Source organism: Chlorocebus sabaeus, chromosome 10, assembly GCF_047675955.1.
Source record: "Chlorocebus sabaeus isolate Y175 chromosome 10, mChlSab1.0.hap1, whole genome shotgun sequence".
Taxonomy (NCBI): domain Eukaryota; kingdom Metazoa; phylum Chordata; class Mammalia; order Primates; family Cercopithecidae; genus Chlorocebus; species Chlorocebus sabaeus.
In genome coordinates this window covers 102,465,922-102,491,317 of record NC_132913.1, presented here as the reverse complement: position 1 = coordinate 102,491,317, position 25,396 = coordinate 102,465,922, and the positions used below count along the sequence as shown (strand labels likewise).

Here is a 25,396-nt window from a genome sequence, read left to right as displayed (position 1 = left end):
TCATTCATGCTGCAGCCTGTGTCAGAATTTGTTTCCTTTTTAAGGTTTAATAATATACCACTCTGTGTGTGTGTGTGTGTACATTACCACCAACAGTGCACAAGGGTTATAATTTCTCCACATCTTCTCTAACACTTGTTATTTTCTGTTCTTTTTTTATTAATAGTAGCCATCTTAATGGGTGTGAGAAAGAAATGCTTTTTAGAAGTTCCAAAACAAACCTGCTTTTTATCTGCCCTTACATATGATTTAAAATATAAGTCAAAATATAAAATTAGTCAAAGTATTTGTGAGTGAAGCTGGATAAAACTAAACTACATTTTTTTAAACCTGTGACTCCACAGAGAAAGACAGTTCTAATAGGCCCAAAAGTTTTATCAAGTTCTTAACAGGAATAAGAAACTCAAATGACAGAGCGTAGTACTTCATAATAAAACTAACGCCAAATGCCAACTAACCAAATACATATGCAGAATGTTTTTCTTAAAGGAAATCGATTGTGGTTACTTATTATCCACTACTATATATGTAGAAAAATGTAACTAATCTATTTCCCACTCTTTTCCCTTTCTGGAAAGCTGTCTCAACTTCGAAACTTGACCGAACTTCTTTGTGAATCTGAAACTTTCAGTTTGATAGAGAAGTCATGCCAGCTCTCTGATATGAGCTTTGGGAGCCTGTGTGAAGACAGTGAGTTTGATCTGCAACTCCTCGAAGCAGCAGAGCTGGGCACCGAAATAGCAGCTAGCTTACTGTACCATGACAATCTCATATCTGAAAAAGTGAGAGATTTGCTGACTGGGGATCCAAGCAAAATTAATTTAAATATGGATCAGTAAGTTTTTCCATTGTCTTCTTCCGTGGTGAAATCTCTTTCAAAATATTGATATACCTAGTTGAATTTCTTCTTTTCTGTTTTGTTTCAGGTTTCTAGAACAGGCACTGCAAATGAATTACATGGAAAATATCACTCAGTTAATACCGATCGTAGAAGTCATGCTGCATGTCAATAACAGTGCAGATGCTTCTGAAAAGCCAGGTGTTTCCCCATCCACATTTTAAATCTTGTCTTATTAGAATGTATGTGATTCTCACGCTGCAGTTTAAGAAAGGCTTTTTTTGAAGTTCCCAACCAAACTCGCTTTGCTATCTGCCCTTACACATGAGAAACCTGAAGCGTTCAAATATGGTTACTTGTCTAAAGTAAACACACAGAAAGCTAGCAGAGAATGAAACAGAGAAATTTGATTTCACAGCAAAAAGATCTTCAAAAGTTTAACTAGTTAGACCATTCACCTTTTGTTTCTCTGATATATTAACGTGCATCCGATAGTCAGCTGCAAGGGCAATGATGAAATTTATGTGCTTCTGTGAAAATAATCTGATGGAAAAAAACCAAAAGGGTGTACTGCTGTCTACAGAAATCTCAATTCAGAACTTTCTATTAGTATTCCAAACATGATGTATCATGCAATATGTTTCTTCTTTGCGTAATTCCTCAATACTGAAAGGAAAGGCATTCAGAATTTTGGACAATGGGCAGCCACAAAATTGGAATGGCACTAGGTTCAAAAAGGTATATTTGCATGAAGGATTCTTTAAAGAAATGGAAAGGCATTTGCAGGATGATTATTACAATCTGCTAAAATCAAAATATTGTTTCTTGTGCCATAAATGACCCAGAAATGAAAGACTTATAATCACCCCCCTAAAAGAGTTTGAAGTTAAACACATTCTATTTAAAAGTGAGATAATGATTGTAAAAACCCTTTATAACTGTAGTGTGACTGTAGTTAAAGAAAAATGCTCTGTGGCATTATGTGTGGATTTATCAAACTTTGTCCAAATTGACAATATTACGTGATCCCAGATTTAAAAACATATTGAACCTGTGTGATATTTTAAATCAAATGGAGAGATATTTACTTAGTGCATTATGTGATCAAAATCTGTGAGGAAAGCATATTTTCCTTAAATCAACCTTGAGTTGTAGATACCTAAGGAAAATTTATAACCCAGAGCAATCTGTTACCTTGGGTTTATGATATCATAATAAGAACAAATCTAAATCAGATAGAAATAGATCCTAAATATGCAACGTCTGCAAAAACTGGGAGACATCTGCCCCTGAGAAGGCATGTATGTTTTAGTCTAGAAGGTTTCTCTATGTTAGTCATACTAAAAAGAGTGACCTGACAAACCAACATGTATTTTCTTTTTACATTTTTCTTCTTGCAGGTCAGTTAATAGAAATGTTTAAAAATGTCGAAGAGCTGAAAGAAGATCTAAGGAGAACAACAGGAATGTCCAACAGGAGTATTGACAAGTTGCTGGCCATTCCCATCCCTGATAACAGAGCTGAGGTGAGGTGTCATGTGTTTGTACTTACATGCAGTTCTTAGAAATTTAAATAGCATTTAGCATTTGTTGAGTGCTTACCAGTTAAACACTGAGAAGTTGCATGCTAAGCTGGGGAATTTTCTACGTAAGTGATAAACCTGGAGGCCTAATTCTTTTTTTTTTTCCATACATTAAGTTCTAGGGTACATGTGCACAACGTGCAGGTTTGTTACATATGTATACATGTGCCATGTTGGTGTGCTGCACGCATTAACTTGTCATTTACATTAGGTATATCTCCTAATGCTATCCCTCCCCCATCCCCTGACCCCACGACAGGCCCAGGTGTGTGACGTTCCCCTTCCTGTGTCCAGGTGTTCTCATTGTTCAAGTCTCACCTATGAGTGAGAACATGCAGTGTTTGGTTTTTTGTCCTTGCAATAGTTTGCTGAGAATGATGGTTTCCAGCTTCATCCCTGTCCCTACAAAGGACACGAACTCATCCCTTTTTATGGCTGTATAGTATTCCATGGTGTATATGTGCCACATTTTCTTAATCCAGTCTATCATTGATGGACATTTGGGTTGGTTCCATGTCTTTGCTATTGTGAATAGTGCCACAATAAACATACGTGTGCATGTGTCTTTATAGCAGCATATAGCAGCATAATTTATAATCCTTTGGGTATATACCCAGTAATGGGATGGCTGGGTCAAATGGTATTTGTAGTTCTAGATCCTTGAGGAATTGCCACACTGTCTTCCACAATGGTTGAACTAGTTTACAGTCCCATCAACAGTGTAAAAGTGTTCCTATTTCTCCACATCCTCTCCAACACCTGTTATTTCCTGACTTTTTAATGATCACCATTCTAACTGGTGTGAGATGGTATCTCATTGTGGTTTTGATTTGCATTTCTCTGATGGCGAGTGATGATGAGCATTTTTTCATGTGTCTGTTGGCTGCATAAATGTCTACTTTTGAGAAGTGTCTGTTCATATCATTCACCCACTTTTTGATGGGGTTGTTTTTTTTCTTGTAAATTTGTTTAAGTTCTTTGTAGATTCTAGATATTAGCCCTTTGTCAGATGAGTAGATGGCAAAAATTTTCTCCCATTCTGTAGGTTGCCTGTTCACTCTGATGGTAGTTTCTTTTGCTGTGCAGAAGTTCTTTAGTTTAATTAGATCCCATTTGTCAATTTTGGCTTTTGTTGCCGTTGCTTTTGGTGTTTTAGACATGAAGTCCTTGCCCATGCCTATGTCCTGAACGGTATTGCCTAGGTTTTCTTCTAGGGTTTTTACGGTTTTAGGTCTAACATTTAAGCCTCTAGTCCATCTTGAATTAATTTTTGTATAAGGTGTAAGGAAGGGATCCAGTTTCAGCTTTCTACATGTGGCTAGCCAGTTTTCCCAGCACCATTTATTAAATAGGGAATCCTTTCCCCATTTCCTGTTTTTGCCATGTTTGTCAAAGATCAGATGGTTGTAGATGTGTGGTATTATTTCTGAGGGCTCTGTTCTGTTCCATTGGTCTATATCTCTGTTTTGGTACCAGTATCATGCTGTTTTGGTTACCGTAGCCTTGTAGTATGATTTAAGTCAGGTAGCGTGACGCTGGAGGCCTAATTCTTAAGATAGAAGAAAAATTCTGAAGCAAGAATATTATCACCATGTGTCCCTTTTTTCTTTATTTTTCCTTCTCCTTTCCCATGTCCCCTTTGTTCTTTCCTTTTCCTTACCCCCAGATGGCTTCCTTAATCAATGGATGCCATCACTAAAGAATTATATTCACTGTTGCAATCACATTGTCTGAGGCGAATTTTTACCTACTCAAATGCTATCAAAGTCAAACTTCAGTAACCTAATTGGGGGAAAAATATGTGGAGAGTACTTACTATTGCTTGCAACTAAAATAAAAAGGATACTCTTTTTTACTTTTTAAAAGTCTCACAGCAAGACATAGCATATACAATAGATGTGGTCCAGGGAACTAAGGCTAAGTTTGTGGTTGTAGTAAACATTTTTTGATGTGAAAATGAATAATGTCATTTCTTCATATTTCGGTAATAGGGTTTTCCCCTCAAAATGTCTTATCTTTTATTCTTTTTCCAAGTCAATTGTCTGGAAGTGTCATGGAAATTTTTCAGAGGAGCTGAAGAGCTTAAAGCCTCATCCATTCAAACCTTACGTGTGACAGAGTGTGTCATTTCTAAGCACAGTCCAGTTATTTTCCAATATTGGATAAAGTTTCTAAAAAGCCTTTAAGGTTCCTCTTAAAAAATGTTGCAGCTATCTCTTGTCATTTTAATTGGTTCCCCCATACAAAAATTAAAACAGCTTTGCCTTTACTGTACTAGTAAATAATATTCATTGATCTTTTCCCTTTAATCTTACCTTTTGATTATTTGATCCTAAGATGTAATTTCAGCAATCACGTTTTTGGCTTCCATAGAGCAGGTTCATTTTAGTAAATAAAACATGTAAATGGAGAGTGTACATTCTTATTACTTTCAAGAGTAAAGAGTGAAAAGTTCCTGTGGCCTTGAATGCTGTATGCTTTTCTCTTTTTTTTCAACTTGGTGGCAATGAAGATGACACTTTCATTGTTTTGCGCAGTCATACCTCACTATCTACAGGAGCATTACTGTTCAAGATGGGTGATTCACATGATTATATGGTCTGGAGCTCTTTTTCTTTGCTTTACATCTCTGGACCCACAAAGTGTATTGCCTAAGATTATAACTTTGAATGATTACAAAAATTAAATGCAATTTGAATTTATTAAGAGTAAGATTTTATAGGGAGCAAAGTCTTAGACTAATGTTTTCCCCAAACTTACTCCAAATCACTTACCTTTCTTGGTACCATCATTCACCCAGCTGTTCAGGCAAGAAATCTGGGAGTCATCCTGAATGTCTCCCTGTCTTTTTTTTCCCATCTTCTTTCTTTTATTTTTGAGGCAGAGTCTTGCCCTGTCTCCCAGGCTGGAGTGCAATGGCGCAGTCTTAGCTGACTGCAACCTCCACCTCCAGGGTTCAAGCGATTCTCCTGCCTTAGCCTCCTGAGTAGCCGGGATTACAGATGCCCGCCACCACGCCTGGCTAATTTATTCTATCTTTAGTAGAGATGGGGTTTCACCACGTTGGCCAGGCTGGTCGCGAACTCCTGACCTCGTGATCCACCCACCTCAGGTTCCCAAAGTGCTGGGATTACAGGTGTGAGCCACCGCACCCGGCCTCCCATCTTATTTCTTAAGTGAACCATTAATTATCTATCGTTTTATTTATAGTAATTATTGCTTTAGATTAAAAGTTGTTTGATTCTTGAGGACTTTTTGTTATAGTTTAAAATTTAGAGTACACAAAAAACCTCATAAAATGAACAGTTGACTCTCGAATGATTCACAGCTGAAAGATTTTTCTTCCTCCACTTGCAGATTATTTCTCAGGTGTTCTGGATGCATTCCTGTGATACTAATATTACCAATCTCAAACTGGAAGATGCAATGAAGGAATTTTGCAACCTGTCTCTTTCAGAGAGATCCTGGCAGTCTTACCTCATCGGACTCACTCTTCTGCACTACTTAAACGTTTACAACTTCACATACAAGGCAAGTTGCTATTAGTTAAATATGTTTATATTCATGGTTTATATAAAAGTATTTAATTACACATGTATGTTCTCTGATAGTATGAAGGATGAGATCTATTTTTTCAGCTTTTGGAATTACTGCATTATTTTAAAGCTAAATGCAATCTTAGAGATCATTTATTGCAATTCTGCATGTTTTATAGATGTGGAAACTAATATTATTGCCTTACTAATTCTCAGTTTGTGTATCAGAGACCAATAATTAAATTTAATACGTACTGTTACTGTGAAATACAAATGTTGTATTTCAAAAATGTAAAATGCAAATGTTGCAATTTTTTTTTTTAACAATGAACAGACATGAAGTTGGTAGGGTTAAAAAAGATTAGTAAAAAGTGTTTTCTTGATTAAAAATGGCATTCTAAAAAAATTTCATGTTTCCTTTATCAACTTAGATAGAGGCTACCATTATATACCCTGAAGGAAAAACAAATGGTCGTTATTAGAGCTTAGTAAAATCAGCATTGACTTCATCTTGCAATATGCAGATGCTCTATGAGTACTTATTTACTAAATAACTGAAAGAAAAATATAAACATAGGAAAATTAAGCACCTATGTTCACCCAAATTTAACCTGGGTCAAAAATATTTACATGTTTTTAAAAACAGTGAAGAATTGTCCTCTGTAGTAAACACAACCTAAAGGAAATAGCCGACGTATTTTTGAGACATAGCCAAAGGGATAAAAAATATTTTGGACTAGTTATAAGTAATCCTGTTCAGAGTAATCCTGTTACTATCAACTCACACCTATATTTTTGCAGTAGTCTCCTAACCATATCCCTTCCTTCCACATCTACCCTCTACCCCCATCCCTACCACCTTGTAAGCAGCCTGAGTGATCTTTTAAAACCTAAAGTCTCATTATATCACCCTTCTGCTCAAAACTTTCCAGTGGATCTCCTATTTGATTCAAGTAAACCCCCAAATTTTACAAGGGCCTCATGATCTGCACTATGATTCCTCATCACTAAAATCTCATTTCCTACTTGGCTACTTTCTGGACCCTGGCTCCAGGGTTGCTGTGTGGCACAACTCCAGAGACAACCCTTCACATGATTTGCAAGGCTATTTTTTTTTTTTTTTTTTTTTTTGCCTTTGCTTAACATGGACGTTCTCAGTAAGGTCTACCCTGACCACCCTATTTAAAATGCAACCAGTGCTACCTACAGCACTCTCAAATCCCCTTTTCCTATTCTGGTTTCTGTTTTACTTCCAGCCAACTATATCTTTTATTACATTTTCATTTTTAAACTTTTTTTTTTTTTTTTTGAGACAGAGTCTCTCTGTCACCCAGACTGGAGTGCAGTGGTGCCATCTTGGCTCACTGCAACCTCCGCCTCCTGGGTTCAGGCGATTCTTGTGCCTCAGTCTCCTGAGTAGCTGGGATTACAGATGTGTGCTACCACACCCGGCTAATTTTTGCATTTTTAGTAGGGATGGGATTGTACCATGTTGGCCAGCTGGTCTTGATCTCCTGACCTCAAGTGATCCTCCCACCTTGGCCTCTCAAAGTGCTGGGATTACAGGCATGAGTCACCGTGCTCGGCCCATTTTTAAAATTGTGTGCTGTCTTCCCCCACTAGTATGTTCATTCCACAGGGGCCTGTTTGTTCACTGAAATATTTTAAATGCAAAGAACAGTGCCTGGCCCGTAGGGAAATGCAGCAAATACCCATTAACTCAGCCAATGGTTATTTTACATAAACTATAACCTACAATACATATGACATGAAATTATTATTATTACTCCACCTAAAATTTTAACTGTAATTTTATCATGCCTCCACAGAGCGGATATCAAACTGAATATTTGCTGTTGAGTCTAGCCATTAAACATGGGCATGCCAATTTATTTCACATTAGTGTGGGAAAGCCTAGAATTTTGGCAGAACTGCAGTAGAAAATAGAAACCAAGGTTGGTTTTAATTTTTAAAATATGTTTGGAATTAGGAGCTCTGCTACTGAGGTAACCATATCTTCATGACTGAGAGCTGTGCAGTGTGGGAGATACAGACACAAAGCTACTTCTCCAGCTGAATCTTGTGCTCATAATCTTGGTCTTTGACTTCCTTGGAAATATCAAGAGTTTTCTCTCCTCATGGACCTCAGACAGCTTTGCCCCTCTGCCTATGCCCTTCCTCTTCTTGTTCTTTCAATGGTATGTTCTTCCTCATTCTTTGAGATTTTGCTTGGGAAGGTCTCCTTTGATTTCCTGGCTAAACACTCCCTACCTTCTCATGTGCCCCAGCCTTTGGTTCATTGGCTTGTTTGATATCTGTTCCTCCTAATAGATCAAAGTTCCCTGAGTACCGAGATGGTGCCAGCTTGACCACCACTGCACAGCCATCACCTCACCCAGTGCTGGGAACACAGCAGGCACTCAATTCATGTTCCTGAATAAATGAAATAAGAGGATACAAAAATTACATTAAAATTTTAAAACATTTTCAGTTGTTTCTTCCTGTAGCACATAAGCATTATGGGATTAAAACGACTTAGCCTGATAAATCATATAAGCCTTTTGACAGTTTTATTTTAATTTTAGGTGCATATTATATTATTTTTGAGCAATAGTATACATGAAGAAATATGTAATTGCCATTTGCCTTTATGATTTATAAAATCATCTATTTTTGCAACTTTATTGAGGCATTATTTATATACCATAAAATCACTGATTTTAAGTGATTAACTCAATGATTTTTTTTTTAGTAAATATACAGAATTGTGCAACTATTGCCAAAATCTACTTTTAGGACATTTCCATTACCTCCAAAAGAAACCTCATGTCTATTTGCAGTTACCTCTCATTTCAATCACTAGCCCAGGCAACTTCTAATCTATGTTTCTGTAGATTTGCCTTTTTAAAAAGATATTACTTATACATTGAATCATGAAATATGTATTCTTTTTGCCTCGATTCGTTCGCTTAATATAATTTGTTTTTAGTTTCATACATGTTGTGTATGTATCAGTATTTCAATTCCTTTCATTGCCAAATAGTATTCCATCTTAAGAATATACACTTTGTCCACTCACCTGGATTGTTTACCCTTTTTGGCTATCGTAAATAATGCTGCTATAAACATTCACATACAAATCTTTGTGTGGACATGTTTTCACTTCTCTTAGATAAATGCCCAGGAATGGAATTGTCAGGTTGAGTGGTAAATTTACATTTAACTATTTAATAAACTTCAAAGATGTTTTCCAAAGTGGCTGTACCTTCTTACAACCTTACCAACAATGCATGAGGGTTCCATTTTTCCACATAAAGCAATTCTTTTTATTCTGTTTATGTTAGGTGTTTTTCCCGAGGAAAGATCAAAAGCCAGTAGAAAAGATGATGGAGCTCTTCATAAGACTAAGAGAGATTCTCAATCAGATGGCCTCCGGCACACATCCGCTGCTAGACAAAATGAGATCCCTGAAACAAATGCATCTGCCCAGAAGTGTTCCATTAACACAGGTAGAAAAGTCACCCAGTAATGTTCTTGTTGAAAAATGCCTTCTGTCATATTGAGTAGTTATAACACATTCAGCTTCAATCGTAGTACATTGGGGGAAAAAACCACCTACAAGAAAACTCTTCTACCTAGCAAAAATTTTTGCCACTTTTATTAGTGAAGTTTATTTTTCTTCATTTACATTTGGGATACACGTATAAAAAGAATTATGGAAACTGTAAGGATACTCTAAGTATTATCAGGTTCTCTTTCTCTGTTGTTTCAAATAGCATCTAAAGCTCACATAGTGTCAATAAATCATGGATTTTTGTCTTACAGGCGATGTACAGAAGCAACCGAATGAACACACCCCAAGGATCATTTAGCACCATCTCCCAAGCATTATGTTCCCAAGGAATTACCACTGAATATTTAACTGCCATGCTGCCCTCTTCCCAGAGGCCAAAAGGCAACCACACCAGGGATTTTTTGACTTATAAATTAAGTAAAGAGCAAATTGCTTCAAAATATGGAATTCCCATAAAAACCAGTGAGTATACTTTAAAATAAGCATGGCAATTGTTCTTAATGACAATAAGAATATCATCTATTCTGTCTTAGTTTTGTACGATAAATGAAGTATTAATTTTCCCCAAGAATAAAAACAGAAAATAATTATACAGCACTTACCACATGTCAAGAATGTTATATACATTAACTAATCTTAGTACAGGGAAATGAAGTACAAAGAGGGTAAGTAAAATGACCAGTTTTGCTCAACTTGGAAGTGCCTGAGCTGTCATTTGAACCCAGGTACTCTGCTACAAAGGCTGTCATCTTAACTACAATACTACACTTAGATTTTGTCAGTCAACACTGAGCCTTCTGGACAATATAAAAACTTGCCTTAAATCTGTTTGGGTTGATATTTTTTTCCTAACTTTCTAGAATTAGAATTTTTATCACACATGGTAGAGTTGCATGACTGCAGCAGAACCATAAATGTTTAGTGGCACATCAAAACCATTTACTTGATCTATAAACTTGGAGATGCAAAATGTGATGAGTGAGCTCATTCAAATAACATATGAGTGTCTAGTATAGCAATTGGATTCATTTATTCATCTTTTTATTCATTCACCAAACATTTATTGAACAGCTCTTATGTATCTGGTACTATCCCAGTGGTTGGTTTTCTGTATTTTTTTTAAAAAGTAAATGCTGGTGAAATGGATCTGTTAGGCATTCTGAAATGTGGCTTTCATGTTTTCTATCTCCTCTTGGCAAAATGACATCACTTATTCTGGGCTTGCTTATTGGGTTAAACTTTCTCACCTAAAAAAGTTTTGTTACTATGCTCTCTTACTTTGACACCAGATGCCTCACATCTGTTAATAATATAGGAAGTACTAGGGCATGTATTTTTGTGTGTGATAAGAATAATCTGTGTCAATTTGCTGTGAGGAAATAGATTTGAAGTCCATCTATTAAATGGTTTTATTTCACTTTTTCCTTCCAGCGCCATTTTGCTTCTCCCTTTATAAAGACATCATTAACATGCCCGCTGGACCTGTGATTTGGGCTTTCTTGAAACCTATGTTGTTGGGAAGAATTTTGTATGCACCATATAACCCAGTCACAAAGGCAATAATGGAAAAGGTTTGACCATTATAACTCAGTTTCTATTTTGAGTATTAAGACTTTTTAAAGTAGTCAACTTCCAAATTTACTTTAGCTGACTCATTTCTTTATATCTTACCCACTATTACTATTATCCTTGGCTTTCTGAAACTGTTAGTAAAATTCTCAACTTCTGCCCTGGATATGTGCAAGCAGTATAGATTGGGTGGGAGCCCTTTGAAGAGAAATGAACCATGCTAACATTTGAGAATGAGGTTAGTTGAAGCAAGACCTGAGATTTTTCCATTCATCTCAAAAAGCAGAAAAGTTCTCTACAACTGGTGTCTAACTTTCAAAGTATGTAAAAATTATCGTACTAGAAAAAGTAATATTGAGCATTATATAACTAGTTGGAACAAAAACAATCCCTGAAGTATAGATTCTTGGCCTCATATTTAGTTGTACAATTTAGTTGTACAATTTAACGTCTCATTTATATGGAAGATAGATGTCAAATAAGACAACATTATTAACTATACTTACCATTTACTTCATTTAACCATAATAGTATTTCCCTCTCACTCTAAAGTTGGCTTTAATTATTTGAATTATAAACTTAGTACTTTTAAAATGACAGAGCTAAAGTAAAAGAAAAATCTCTGTTTCACCATTACTTGGCCATTAAACTATAACTGTATGAACATAACATTATGTTTATATTCTACAGAATACTGGACAGAGATCATTATTATCAAAGAACATTCAATTTTATCTCTGTCCATTTTCGTAAAAATTGTGATTTAATAACTTATTTGCTCTATGGATTATATATTCCTATGTAGTTTTGCATAAATTAAGTTACATATGAATTTTGTTTTTCAATTTAAATGAACATTTATTTGTTGATTTTTTTTAACTTTTAAGTTCAGGGGTACAAGTGCAGGTTTGTTACACAGGTAAACTTCTGTCATGGGGGTTTGCTGTACAGATTATTTTATCACCCAGATATTAAGCCTAGTACTCATTAGTTATTTTTCCTGATCCTTTTCCTCCTCCCATCCTCCCTGCTTCTGTTCCCTGCTCTGTGTCCATGTGTTCTCATCATTTAACTCCCGCTTATAAGTGAGAACATGTGGTTTTTGGTTTTCTATTCCTGTGTTGGTTTGCTAAGGATAATGGCCTCCAGCTCCATCCCTGTCTCTGCAAACGGCATGCTCTCATTCGTTTTTATGGCTGTGTGGTATTCCATGGTGTACATGTACCACATTTTCTTTATCTAGTCTATCATTGATAGGGATATAGGTTGATTCAGTGTCTTTGCTATTGTGAATAGTGTTGCAATGAACGTATGCATGCATGTATCTTTATAATAGAATGACCAATATTCCCTTGAATATATACTCGGTAATGGGATTGCTGAGTCAAATGGTATTTCTGTCTTTAGGTCTTTGAGGAATTGCTACACTGTCTTCCACAATGGCTGAACTAATTTACACTCCCACCAACAGTGTATAAGTGTTCCTTTTTCTCCACAACCTCACCAGCATATGAGCTTATGTTTTAAGCGTGGTCTTTTTCCCCCCCTTTTGTACTTGGTTCTCACTTCCCTTTTCCTTTTATCTTGATCTTATTCTTCCTTTCATATAAACTAATATATGTTAGCATTCATATATGCATCTTCCTATAATTTATTCTATTACTCCAATCCTTTATAGATTATTATACCATGTATATTCATATGCGGAGTTCTTTGAGTTCATTGCATTATTAAAATGATACTACATTTTAATCCTTTTCTATACATAGTTTTTCTCATACAAGAATACATTGTGGAAATTTTTCCAACTCAATAGGTATAATTTAATGCATTCTTTTTAAAGATTGTAATTTTTTTTTAAATAACACTGAATTTACTAATCCAATCATCAGGTGTTGGGCATTAATTTTGTTTCCAATGTTGTGTGTGTGTGTGCGTGTGTGTTTTTCTTGCTAAAGTAAACAATGTGGCAACAAATATTTTTGTGTATATGGTTTTATGTAGCAGTATTTTTATTTCAATAAGATGAATGTTCAGAATTGAGGGGTTGAAGGATATTATATTTTATTTTAATAGCCATTGTCAAATTGCTTTCCAAAAACCTCTAACATATCTATTCTCAGCAGCAGTACATGAGAATATCCTTCTGCTATCCTTGAACTAGGATGTTTCTTTAGTAGTAAAGTTAAGTGTATCGTTGGTAAAAATGAAAAACTGGTAAGAACTCCAGAAGTCATGCTTTCATTTTGGCTGTAAACTCACTCTGGACATGAATCAAACCCCAAATTATCGAGAATTTTTATAAATGAACTTGACCCTGTAAAAGCTGTCATTTGAAACATTTGACCATGTGGGAAATTTCTGGCAAATTTTTGTACTAACTTCATGTTTTAGAACTGTCTTTTGAAGTTGTGTAACAAAACAACCTTAAGATACCTTGTTGAAATATAGACAAAATACTAATGGATCTCACCTCTCTTATTTCTTTGTCATTAAGTCCAACGTAACTCTGAGACAGCTGGCGGAATTAAGAGAAAAATCTCAAGAGTGGATGGATAAGTCGCCACTTTTCATGAATTCCTTCCATCTGTTAAACCAGGCAATTCCAATGCTCCAGGTATGAGATGGTTCTGTCATTCAACTTAGTAGGAATTTGAATTCTTTGAGATTTTAATTGCCTTCATTCTGTGAATGGGAAGAGAGTAACTTTCCATATTCAACAGATTAAATTGCCTGTCTTCCAGAGAGAAGGTCTGAGACAGGGTAACTGATCTATCACTCACGTTCATAATTGGCTAACTTCACCTCTGGTACTGCAGCTCCTCTGTAATTCAGAGAAGACATCTTACAAGTTGATCTAGAGACATCACTAGTGATGTAAATCAGGTTTTCAAAAGTAAAATGCCATAAAAAATGCTTGGTATTGATTTCTCTGCTTTAAATTACTCTCCTTTGCTATCTTAACCAGAATTCCTAAAATACCAATAGGCTAGAGAACATTAAACTTGGGGAATTCCATGGTAGAAATTTATGACACATGTGTTAATAAATTCCAAATCCAATTTAACATGTTATATACAAGGTGTTCTCATTAAAGTATTTATCTGAATTTACATTTAAGGCCATATAAGGAAGCAAAAGTTATCATTGGAAAACGTGCTCTAGGCCAGGTGCGGTGGCTCACGCCTGTAATCCCAGCAGTTTGGGAGGCTGAGAAGGGCGGATCACCTGAGGTTAGGAGTTCAAGATCAGCCTGACCAACATGGAGAAACCCCATCTCTACTAAAAATACAAAATTAGTCGGACGTGGTGGTGGGCACCTGTAATCCAAATTACTCGGGAGGCTGAGGCAGAAGAATCTCTTGAACCTAGGAGGTGGAGGTTGCAATGAGCTGAGATTGCGCCACTGCATTCCAGCCTGGGGAACAAGAGTGAAACTGTCTGAAAACAAACAAACAAACAAACAACAACAACAACAAAAAGGCAGGAATTTCTGAAGATGATGTAAATAATGTGGGGAAATGTTCCAATCACAGAGCTATTGACAACTGAAGATGGAGCAGCGGAATTAGCCCAGTAATCAGTTGTAGAAAAGAAAATTGGCAGGAATGGTGACAACCTAGGAGCTTCAAGAGAATGGTTTGCATATCAAAGAGAGGCCCTTGGAAGATTAATGGAGCCCTAAAATATTTTTGGGAAAATAATGCCCTTTTTTATGATCATGCTTAGGAAGTTAATATGAGATGGTCAGAAAAATTACACCCCAAAGGTGCTTTTATTCAGTCTTTGTTTTGACTAACAATTAATGCACAGTTATAATTACAACCCAAATTTTATCATAAAAGATTAAATAAATTTCTACAATATTTGTGTATTTAATAAATATAAACTTTTCATCAAATGTCTTCCCCACAACTTCCTATTAATTTTTGATTAGAATTCTAAGCATGCTCATTTTAAGTGGTCTTTTCTAGTGAGTCTCAGATAACGAAGGCTACTTAGATAGTACTTCATGACAAATACATTTTCCTAAACAATACATTGCTATTTTCTCTTAAGACTTTTTTTCCATGAGGAGAAAAAAAAAGCCACAAATTATTTTGTTAAGAAAAGTTTTGTCAGCTAAAGTGGTGAATTAACAGGACATGTTCTATACATAATGGTTTTATTATATAATTCCAGTACAGTAATTTGGTAGAATCTCTGGGATTGTGTTCATAAAGGGATCATCATTTAACGGAAGGATCTTGATTCTGTCCAGAACAAAATAAATTATTTTCAATTATTGAGGAAAAATGTAATATTGTAAATATGCACAGAATTTGAAATTTTAAACTTCTGGTACAACAACTGGTTTTGCCACTGTGAACCCTTAGGTGAATGACTTAAAGTACGTGAACTACAGTTTATGGATCTCTAAAATTAGTATATTGGTAATGACAGACTTGTGAAGATCACATATGTGGAGGCATTTGGTGTTTTGGTATTTTTCAAATTTTTATACATTTATGTGATACAGGTGCATTTTGCTACATGCATGGGTTAGTATTGATCAAATCAGGGTTTTTAGCATATCCATCACCCAAATAATATACATTGTACCTATTATTAGATGTCATATGATTGATTGTTAAAGGAGTGATGGGAGAATTGAAATAGGGTTTAATGGATTGTCTCCAGATTGCAACTAACACAGTACTTTATTTGTTAGTAATGCTCTGATACAGATTTTCCAAGATGCAGAAGCTAATTTCTGATAAACAGACCTTAAAGGACTGTTACCACAGCATGTAGCTGCGTGGTAGCTAGCCATCAGTCAACATGCCACCAACTGCTCTTAGAACCCTTAGTAGCTATGGATTTAGCAAACTAATTCTATTACATATGTGCTCGACTAATACGTTATTCGTAATCATTCATCCCCATGACAATAAAACAAAAGACACTAGTAAGAAGGACATGAGAATATGTTATACCAAACTGGGCTTTAAAAGGACAATCAAGCCTCGCTTACATAAAAACCAGGCCATGAATTTACACATATGATGAGAAAACATTTCTTTAATTGAGTTGAATTCTCTCCTTCATTTTTTCCCTTAGCCCTTATTAAGTGTGTGTCCTTATGAGAATTTACATAGCTTCTTTAGCCCTAGCTTTGTCATCTATTACTTAGAGGTAATAATAGCACTTACCTCAAAATGTTGTTGTAAACAAAGTGAGAAAGTCAAGTTAAACTCTATAAGATGGTGCCCAGCACATGGTATTATAAGAGCTCAACAAATGTTAGCTAATAGCACTCCTAGAGTGGTAGAAGTTATGTCTTCTAATTTGGCAAATGGCTATAAAGGCCTTTATATTTTAAAGCAATTAGGTTTTTCTTTTAATTTTTCAGTCCTTCCATTGATAGAATTTAAAGTTTTATCATCAATTTATTCTTTCATATTCACATAGTTGCACTTATGACAGTTCAAAAATAATATAATAATCGAAATGGACTATTCTGATGTGATGAGCCATTCTTACCTACTTCACTGAAAGGTTACCTGAAACTGGAAAAGGTACTTGCTGAAAGCTTTGGGCTAGGAAGTAGTAGAACTTGAATACAAATCAGTTGTGATGTCAGATTCCAAGGAGACACCATGATTTTTAAGAGTTGTTTGTGTTTCAAGTGAACAAAGTTCAACCATGAATCACAACATTGTGTATAGTATATGGTAAAAAGGAATAATATAGCTACGAGGAAAAATTCTGTTAAATTGAATATAATTTTCTAATGTTGATAATTGTAGTCACATCTGGCCACTGTGCATGCTGACCAATTTGTATTTACGGACAAGCAACAGCCCAGCCTGTCAAGTCATTACCAATCCCCAATCTTCTCTTTTCTTCTCAAGGATTTCTCTGTGAGCCTTTGCAAGACAGTGCATTGATCATGCCCAGTTCTGGTTACTGCATGTCACTGTGGTGGTTATTAGAGAGACAATGTCAAACATGATTTTTCTTGTATTGAAACTGATTTTTAATTATTATTTGTTAGAATACTCTAAGGAACCCTTTTGTGCAAGTTTTTGTAAAATTCTCCGTGGGACTTGATGCTGTTGAACTATTGAAACAGATAGATGAACTCGGTGAGTCCAAATTCACAAAGCTTTTGTTCATGAGTCATGTCGGAAATATAAACAACATTATTCCATATGATAACATTTTCCCCCTTTTCTTCTGTATTTAGTATCTAGCTAGTTATTCAAAGAAAAATGAGACACTGGATATATCCCCCCATCTTCTTCCCAGTTAGTTGTACAATTACAAGTAGTCATGATTGTTTACAAGCTCAGTGTCTGTAGTTAGTTTCAATAATTATAATGCAGGTCAGGTGTGGTGGCTCATACCTATAATCCCAGTACTTTAGGAGGCAGACACGGGCAGATCACTTGAAGTCAGGAGTTCGAGACCAGCCTGGCCAACATGGTGAAGCCCTATCTCTACTAAAAATACAAAAATTAGCTGGGCATGGTGGCACATGCCTGTTATCCCAGCTGCTTGGGAGGCTGAGGCAGGAGAATTGCTTGAACCTGGGGGGGCGGAGGTTGCAGTGAGCCGAGATCATGACACTGCACTTCAGCATGGGTGACAGGAGTAAAACCCTGTCTCAAAAAAAAAAAAAAAAAAAAATTGTTATTATGTAATATAAATGCAGTTTTTTTTTTCTTCAATCATGGGTAGGTTATTAGAAGTAAGAGAGCACTGTTATTTTAGTGACTTGATGAAAGGCAAGTCCTTAAGGACAAGGGAAACTGAAATTATTTGTTTCTGGCTACATTTAACATTTTTATCTCCACTGCCCTCAGTATCACTTGACTAATCCAGAATGTAATTGGAAGAGATATAGAGTTAGCAAAAGCAAGAAAAACACAATGGAGAGACTCAAAAGAAAATAAACTGAAATCAGTATTCAAGGTTGGGTCCTCCTCATATCATCATTTAAAAGGAATAGCCTGCAGAAGATCAAAGGAAGCTGTCTAAACTTATGCATTCCCTCCACCACTTCCCCACCTTCAACCTAAGGGATGCAAGACATCTAATTCAGGCTGTGTCTGATTCACTGTTGCTATGCAACCATGGGTATGAGAAACGGATTGAGAGCATCAGAATTTGGCAGTAGCAGAGCGAGTGCCTCTCCTCCTCCCTGGCAATGCTGGGACGTATATGATTTAGGTTCTAAACCAGTGGGGAAGAATTATGCCTATATTTGTATTGTATATGATTGTACACATATTATGATAGTCAACCCAGCTTGATTAAATAAAGGTACTAGTGGATTTATTCTCTAAAAGTATCATTTGGGCAAGGAACTATTTGATTAACATATCAGGGCTAAACTAAAAAGTTCTTATATAAATTTTGTCTTTTCTAACTTCTGAACTAGGAAGTGAGGCTTAGAATTTAAAATAAGATTAAAATGAATGTAGCATTGAGACTCTATGCTTGTATAATTACATATGTAACTTAGTAGTGAAGAGATTATATAGTTTGAATTCGCAGGACACTGACCCTTTGAAGTGTTTTTGTGATCCTATCTACCAGAATTTCTAAATAATCCTTTGGTGTTGTGTTGATTTCCAATGGCCGCTGGAGGCCACTGTTCAACCACAATTTACCCCTCCCCCACCAACATCTACATCAAGTAAAACATTTCACTTTAAATTCTAATGAGAAGTGCATTTAAGAAGTTATCTTCTGTGAGAAATTTAGTCCTATTTCGGACGATGTAAGAGACATGTCTGGGTTCTGTGAGGAGGGATTTATGATATTCACAGCCTTCTCAGTATTCATGATGATCAAGTCAGTAAAAATTTAATTGGCCAAATGATTTGTTAACTTGCAATTTCATATTTACCCTTTGTCCCAGTTGGTTTCCTCACAAAGAATCATAAAATTGAAGAGAAATTAAGTCCCCTTTATTCCAGTGTAATTACCTAAAATGAAATCTTGATCATTTTGTCAGATTAATACAGATATCAAAAGTAGTAACTCACGTAAGATTTTAAGTCAAACAGTATTAGAAATTCACAACTATGTGGCATATATTTTCAGGTATCTTAAATGTTTCTATATCACAGCTTATGTAATAATATAGTTTATTTGTCCTATGTACTCTACATAGACTTTCCTTTGTTTCAATTTGTGCATTCACATTCCATGGACAAAGCAGGCATTTCTGTTTAGCTTATTCTAAACTCGCATCTCTGATTTATAGTTTTTTGTCCTAACTACATGTAGATAGATTTTTAAAAATTTATTTGTCTTAGTTCTTTGTTAATTAAATTGTAACAAAAAATATTTTTAAATTATCTTGTATCTTTCCTAGAACGTAGGTTTACTGTATTTGTAACTAGCTCGGCTCCTCAAAGAATATCTGCATAACGACCTATTTTCTTTGGTGTAGAATACTAGATATTTTTTAGAGTAAATTCTGCAGCCTTTCGTTATTTATAATCTAGTTTAGTGTTTACAAAAAAATCAGTGTTTCATCTAATTACTACCAGAATCAAGACCATAATTTTTTTTTTGTCTCTTTTGCTTTGCCTCTTTAGACATTCTAAGGCTGAAATTAGAGAACAACATTGACATCATTGATCAGCTTAACACACTATCTTCCCTGACAGTAAATATTTCCTCTTGTGTATTATATGACCGTATTCAGGCAGCAAAAACCATAGAGGAAATGGAGAGAGAGGCTAAAAGGCTCTACAAAAGCAATGAACTCTTTGGAAGTAAGTGCTATTCTCTTAGCGTTTGAGCTTCTCTTTGTACTAAAACTGGCCAAATTCTTTCCTCACGTCTTTCATCCAGAACTCAGAAAACTAGTGTGGGGGTCATTAGGTCCTTTGATGTCCTTAGAAAAGAGAACCTTTCATGTAGGCAACCAACTATAATTTCTAAGTATGTCTAATTTTGTTGGTGTACTTAAGATTGAAAAGGATTACATAGTTAGAGTGAAGTTGAGTCCATCCTCATAATCAGTCAAGATAATTTATCTAAAAGTGTTTTTATTGTAATAAGTGGCTTAGAGTGATGCATTTATTCTGTCTACTTAGTTGGTGATTATATTCTTAAACTCCAGCTTTGAATCTCTGAGGTTGACACCTCCAATTAACCATGTTTTCTGTAAATTAAGAGCCTGAACCTACTGTCACATTACTAACTCAATTGACTGTTTGGCTGTCCCCTCTGTGTACTCTCCAAACAATGAATAACGTCAACCATAAAATAACCTTTCTGCTGTTGTTGCCATTTTATTTTTAGGTGTTATTTTTAAGCTTCCTTCTAACAGAAGCTGGCACAGAGGCTATGACTCTGAAAATGTCTTTCTTCCTCCTGTCATAAAATATACCATCCGCATGAGTCTCAAGACCGCACAGACCACAAGAAGCCTAAGAACCAAGATTTGGGCCCCAGGGCCACACAATTCTCCATCACACAACCAGATCTATGGCAGGGCTTTTATTTATTTACAGGATAGTATTGAAAGAGCAATCATTGAATTGCAAACTGGAAGGAACTCCCAGGAAATAGCAGTCCAGGTTCAAGCAATTCCTTATCCCTGCTTCATGAAAGACAAGTAAGTGTGCACTTTCAGCCTTTTTAATGATCAACAACTTTTCTAAGAACTCACTTCAGTCTGTTCATTCAGATGAATGGAATTCTAGATGAAAGGAATAACATTCACCAAACCTATGCTTGTTTTGAAAAAGGGTTCACACTATACGGCATAGCTTCATCATAACTGCTCATCATTACCAAAATGATGGTAAAGTGTTTACCAAATGATCTATAATAACCCTTAGCTCTCCAAAAATTCTGGCCCTAAAATTGGAAGAATTGGACTTCAGACCTGAGTACATTGCTGCATGATTTTGATGTTACCCACTGTCTACTGGGCTTACCTCCCTCTAGTCAAATGAAAGGGATGAACAAGACCATATTACAATCCCTTCCAACTCCCAAATTGTATTTTAAAATATCTGAGCACATGATCAATTTTAAGAAAACAAATTGAAAAAAGAAATCTTGAACACATTTTTATCAACTATTTGAGATAAATATTGTGCTGCCTGAGACTTTCATTTACTATCAGTTCATTTGCTAGGAATCCTCCATATCTAAAGTGGTTTTCCTCGATGAATAAAGAAGTAACAATAATGCTTTTAGACAATTCAATTTGAATGTTCAAGAAATCTGCCAGTTGGGTAGCACTGAATGCTTCCTTCACTCTGTAGATGGTTAAAAAAATAAGTGGATTACGTTTTTCAAGTTCACCTTCCTATATAAAAGCTTGAGGCTGATTATTACTTTAAAGGAATTGAACATACTACGCAACCCAGTTATTGCAGTTTATATACAATTCAAATGGTATTGGCTTTTTCTTTTCTCTTCTTTTTTCTTTCTTTCAATGCTTCTGTCTCCCTTGACTACTTCAAGAGTTATAAATGAGATGAGGTAATGTAACCCAGTGCCACAGTAGCATGAGGAAGCAGGTAAGGAGTCCATCAAGTGGACTGTCAAGGTTAGCTGGCTGTTGTGGAGGCTGTTGTGGAGGGGACTTTGCTGCCTGAACTATGTGTGAACTGCAATGGGCTTGCACAGATTATAAAGATTTATGGGGTCAATTAAGTTAAAATTCTTATCTAGTTACCTGCTCATTTGTTCCCCTTATAAATGTTGGTACCTAGGATGGTGGATACCTGGATGTTTCTTTAAAGAATAAGTGCAGTCTGTATTCTTTATGGGAATATGTTCATAATGCCTTACACACATATAAACTGTTGCATATAAAATGATTTCACATATATTATTTCATTTGTTTCACCCAACAACCTCATAAGGTAAGTAGGAGCAGGAATTATTGTCCATACTTTCCAGATGAGAAAACTGAAATCCAGAAAGGCTAATTAACTTGCCCAAGATAATATAACTGGTACTGCACTGATCCTTCTGTTTATAAGACCAGCATTTTTGTTTTATACTAGACCAAACCTAAAATACACTATCACTTGGAAGAAACATTACAGGGGATTTGTTGCTAATGAATGAAGGCCTTTGCCTAGTTCTAAATGCAGAAATCACTTCAAGGCTGCACCTGAACCCAAACAAAATTCATTCAAGAAGTATTCTTTAAATGCCTACCCTATGCCATACAGTTCCCCAGGAAACAAACCAAAAAAAATGGAATATGGCCTCAACTCCCACTGCTCCCTCACCAAAAAACACCTCATCTCTCTGATAATGACACACTTCTGCATGCTAAAGTGATACTGAATTATAGTGATCTCATGCTTCATTAATATTTACATTTTTCTTGGAGTACTTGGAGGTAATTTTTTTAGCCTTGTAGATTAAAAAAGGAAATGGCCTTGGGACCTTTCTCCAAGTGAAAGCTTTAGTGGAGCCCAGCATATAAACAGAGCAACTTAGAATCTCTCATCGACATCTACTGCCTTTGCCTCAGCGCAAATAAAGGTATCAATTGTCAGAACCATGACTACTAAGGTGTGGTCCCTGGACCAGCAGCATTAGTATCATTTGGGAAGCTGTTTAAAATGCAAATACATGGCCCCACCCAGATATTATAAATCAGAAACTGGGGCCCAGCAACTTGTGTTTTAGTAATCTCTTTGGGTGCTTTGAGAACCACTCCAATTTAACTTTCAGGCATCATGAGCAGGACATTGAGGAACACATCTGGGGCTTGAGGATGTCTTCCAGTGATTCTCTAGTTTAGCACATCATCAAAACAGACATTTCTATACCATGTATAAAGCATCTTCCAGAGCATTACTTTGAGGAATCCAAGTTCTTTGTCTGCATTTTAAATCAAATGCTTTGGGCTGGGCACCGTGACTCATGCCTGTAATCCCAGCACTTTGGGAAGCCAAGGCAGGTGGATCACTTGATTCCAGTAGTTTGAGACCAGCCTGGCCAGCATGGTGAAACCCCATATCTACTAAAAAATAAACAAATAAATAAACAAAAACAAATGAATGCTTTAGATTTTATTTCATTTTGGGAAATTTAGTTTCATAATAACTATGATCTTCCTAAGAGTAGATATAAATACAGTAATTTTGGAAGATATAGCTTTTAGTTAGATAAACCAATCATCTCATTTTAAATCTGCCTTTTAGATAAGAATTTAGTTTAGACATAAAGCTTTTGAGCCTTGCAATTATATCTATATAGTAATTATTTTCCCAGACAGGACACACTCAAACACAATTTAAACAATATGTCAATTTTATCTAATAATCCAGAGCTGTCTTTTTTTCTTACTCTTGAAACATTACACTAAAAAAAAAATACCACAGACCCATGGTTAAATCAGCTTCATGCTTCATAAATAATGGGGTAATACTGATTACTTTCAATTTCAAAACAGGATCATAACTTCAATGTAAGAGAGAGTGAGTTCTTTATATATTATAATCTCTGCAAGTGTGGCATTATTTTGGTCACTGAATTTTTCTTTCTTTCTTTCTTTTTTTTTTTTTTTTTGTTTTACAGCTTCCTAACCAGTGTCTCTTATTCTCTTCCAATCGTGCTTATGGTTGCCTGGGTTGTATTTATAGCTGCCTTTGTAAAAAAGCTTGTCTATGAGAAAGACCTCCGGCTTCATGAGGTATGTCGAAAATCACTTCTTGTTATGAGTAAGTCCTGTTCATAGAACAATTACTATGATTTTCATCATGCCTATATAAACCCAGAAAGCCTAACTCATCCCTTGTGAATTAAACAGAAAGGAAAACCTTTTACAAATCACAAAAGCAGCTGATAAGGCAATATTTTATTTTCTCAAAAAGTAACATAAAAGTCACTAAGTGCTTTTGAAAAACAAAATCTGAATAAAATATGAGTACAATGATAATTCTTAGAGTAATTTTTTGCCCAAGAAATTACCTATAGGACTTATGATCTAACAGAGGAAGTTTAAATAACAACAATAACAACTGCTCAGGCAGAGAGATTGTTGGCATGGTAACTAAAATAACCCAAATGTAGATCTAGATAGAGCTATAAACATAGACATAGACGTATGGCTTATTTTGGCTCTCACAAAGAAAATTCTCTTTCCAGTATATCTTGTCTCCTTCAATTACCTTCTCCATTTCCCACTGACTCCTGACTTATAGAAACTAAGAGTTTCATGTTATGCTACTGATTGGGTTAATAACCATATCACAATGGAAGACAGAACCAAGAGTGTGAAGCATGACCTCTTTCTGGGCACATTCTTCATCATTAACCCCAAATCTAAAATATCTTACTTCTTTTTAGAATTTATGATAAAGCATTATGTGGTTTTTAGATTGTATTTGAGTAGAAATTATTTTATCTACTGATCCCATAATGAGTCCGTTCTTATACTCACTCATGGAGTGGAAACAAAGATGAAACATTTCAAAACTGGGGCACAATAATTATTGCAAGGGCTGGCTGAATTCTGAAATAATGAGGTTAGAGGAACCTGTTCATCCACTTGTCCTTTTCAGACTTACCTTGACAATGCTTTTAGACAATTGATCATTTCTCCCTGTAAGATACAAGTTGCTGCTTCGTATTTCTGTTAGTTCAGCATCAGGCTTTCAGTGTTGTCCCAGCATTTAAACGTACATTTTTTACCTTTTCTATTTGAATTTTGATTGATCCACACAGCTGTATTTTTATATTTCAGTTATAATTTGTTAAATTTCTCATCAACTAGTTTGAGTCCTGTTGTATTCAGGACTGTATGCAATGGTTTTCTAATTCCAATTTAGAAAGCTGAATCCATGCCTTCAACCATAATCATGATTGCAAGCCCCTATCTTCTAGTTTTCTTTCAGGTTCCTAGTATTCAGAAGCAAATCATCACAGAGTAAAGAAAACCTTTGAGATAGAAACTGTGACAGAAACGGAGTCCATTTCTACTTCAAAATTAATACCTACCTTAAAAATATTACTTGTGATAGAAACAGTAAATAGAAGCATGTATGCATACAGTATATATACAAATATATATGCATATAATAAAACTGTGTGTATACAATACACACACATTGTATTATTTCATGTTTGAAGATGATGCTCTCCGAAAGCATCTATGTGTGTCACCAAAAAATATCAAAGCATAACGAAAAGTCATTTCTCAACTGAAAATGCAAAAGACATGTTTTTAGCTATGAACCAGTTTCTGTTTGGTAGCTCTGTGTCTCCATTTGGCCTGCATCTACCTTTAAAATTTAACCACCCTTGTCTTGGGG

General features: G+C 35.5%; 1 protein-coding gene across 1 annotated transcript in view; it reads left to right on the top strand.

Moving 5' to 3' along the window:
• ABCA12 (ATP binding cassette subfamily A member 12) overlaps positions 1-25,396 on the top strand; it is a 208,128-nt gene that overhangs the window by 116,682 nt on the left and 66,050 nt on the right. The window contains exons 12-23 of the mRNA XM_038001573.2: positions 579-835; positions 927-1,039; positions 2,239-2,363; positions 5,778-5,951; positions 9,301-9,465; positions 9,782-9,992; positions 10,962-11,101; positions 13,597-13,716; positions 17,137-17,227; positions 19,694-19,873; positions 20,406-20,721; positions 23,661-23,775. Coding sequence (XP_037857501.2) covers positions 579-835; positions 927-1,039; positions 2,239-2,363; positions 5,778-5,951; positions 9,301-9,465; positions 9,782-9,992; positions 10,962-11,101; positions 13,597-13,716; positions 17,137-17,227; positions 19,694-19,873; positions 20,406-20,721; positions 23,661-23,775 — 2,007 coding nt within the window. The remainder of the gene's footprint in view (positions 1-578; positions 836-926; positions 1,040-2,238; positions 2,364-5,777; positions 5,952-9,300; positions 9,466-9,781; positions 9,993-10,961; positions 11,102-13,596; positions 13,717-17,136; positions 17,228-19,693; positions 19,874-20,405; positions 20,722-23,660; positions 23,776-25,396) is intronic.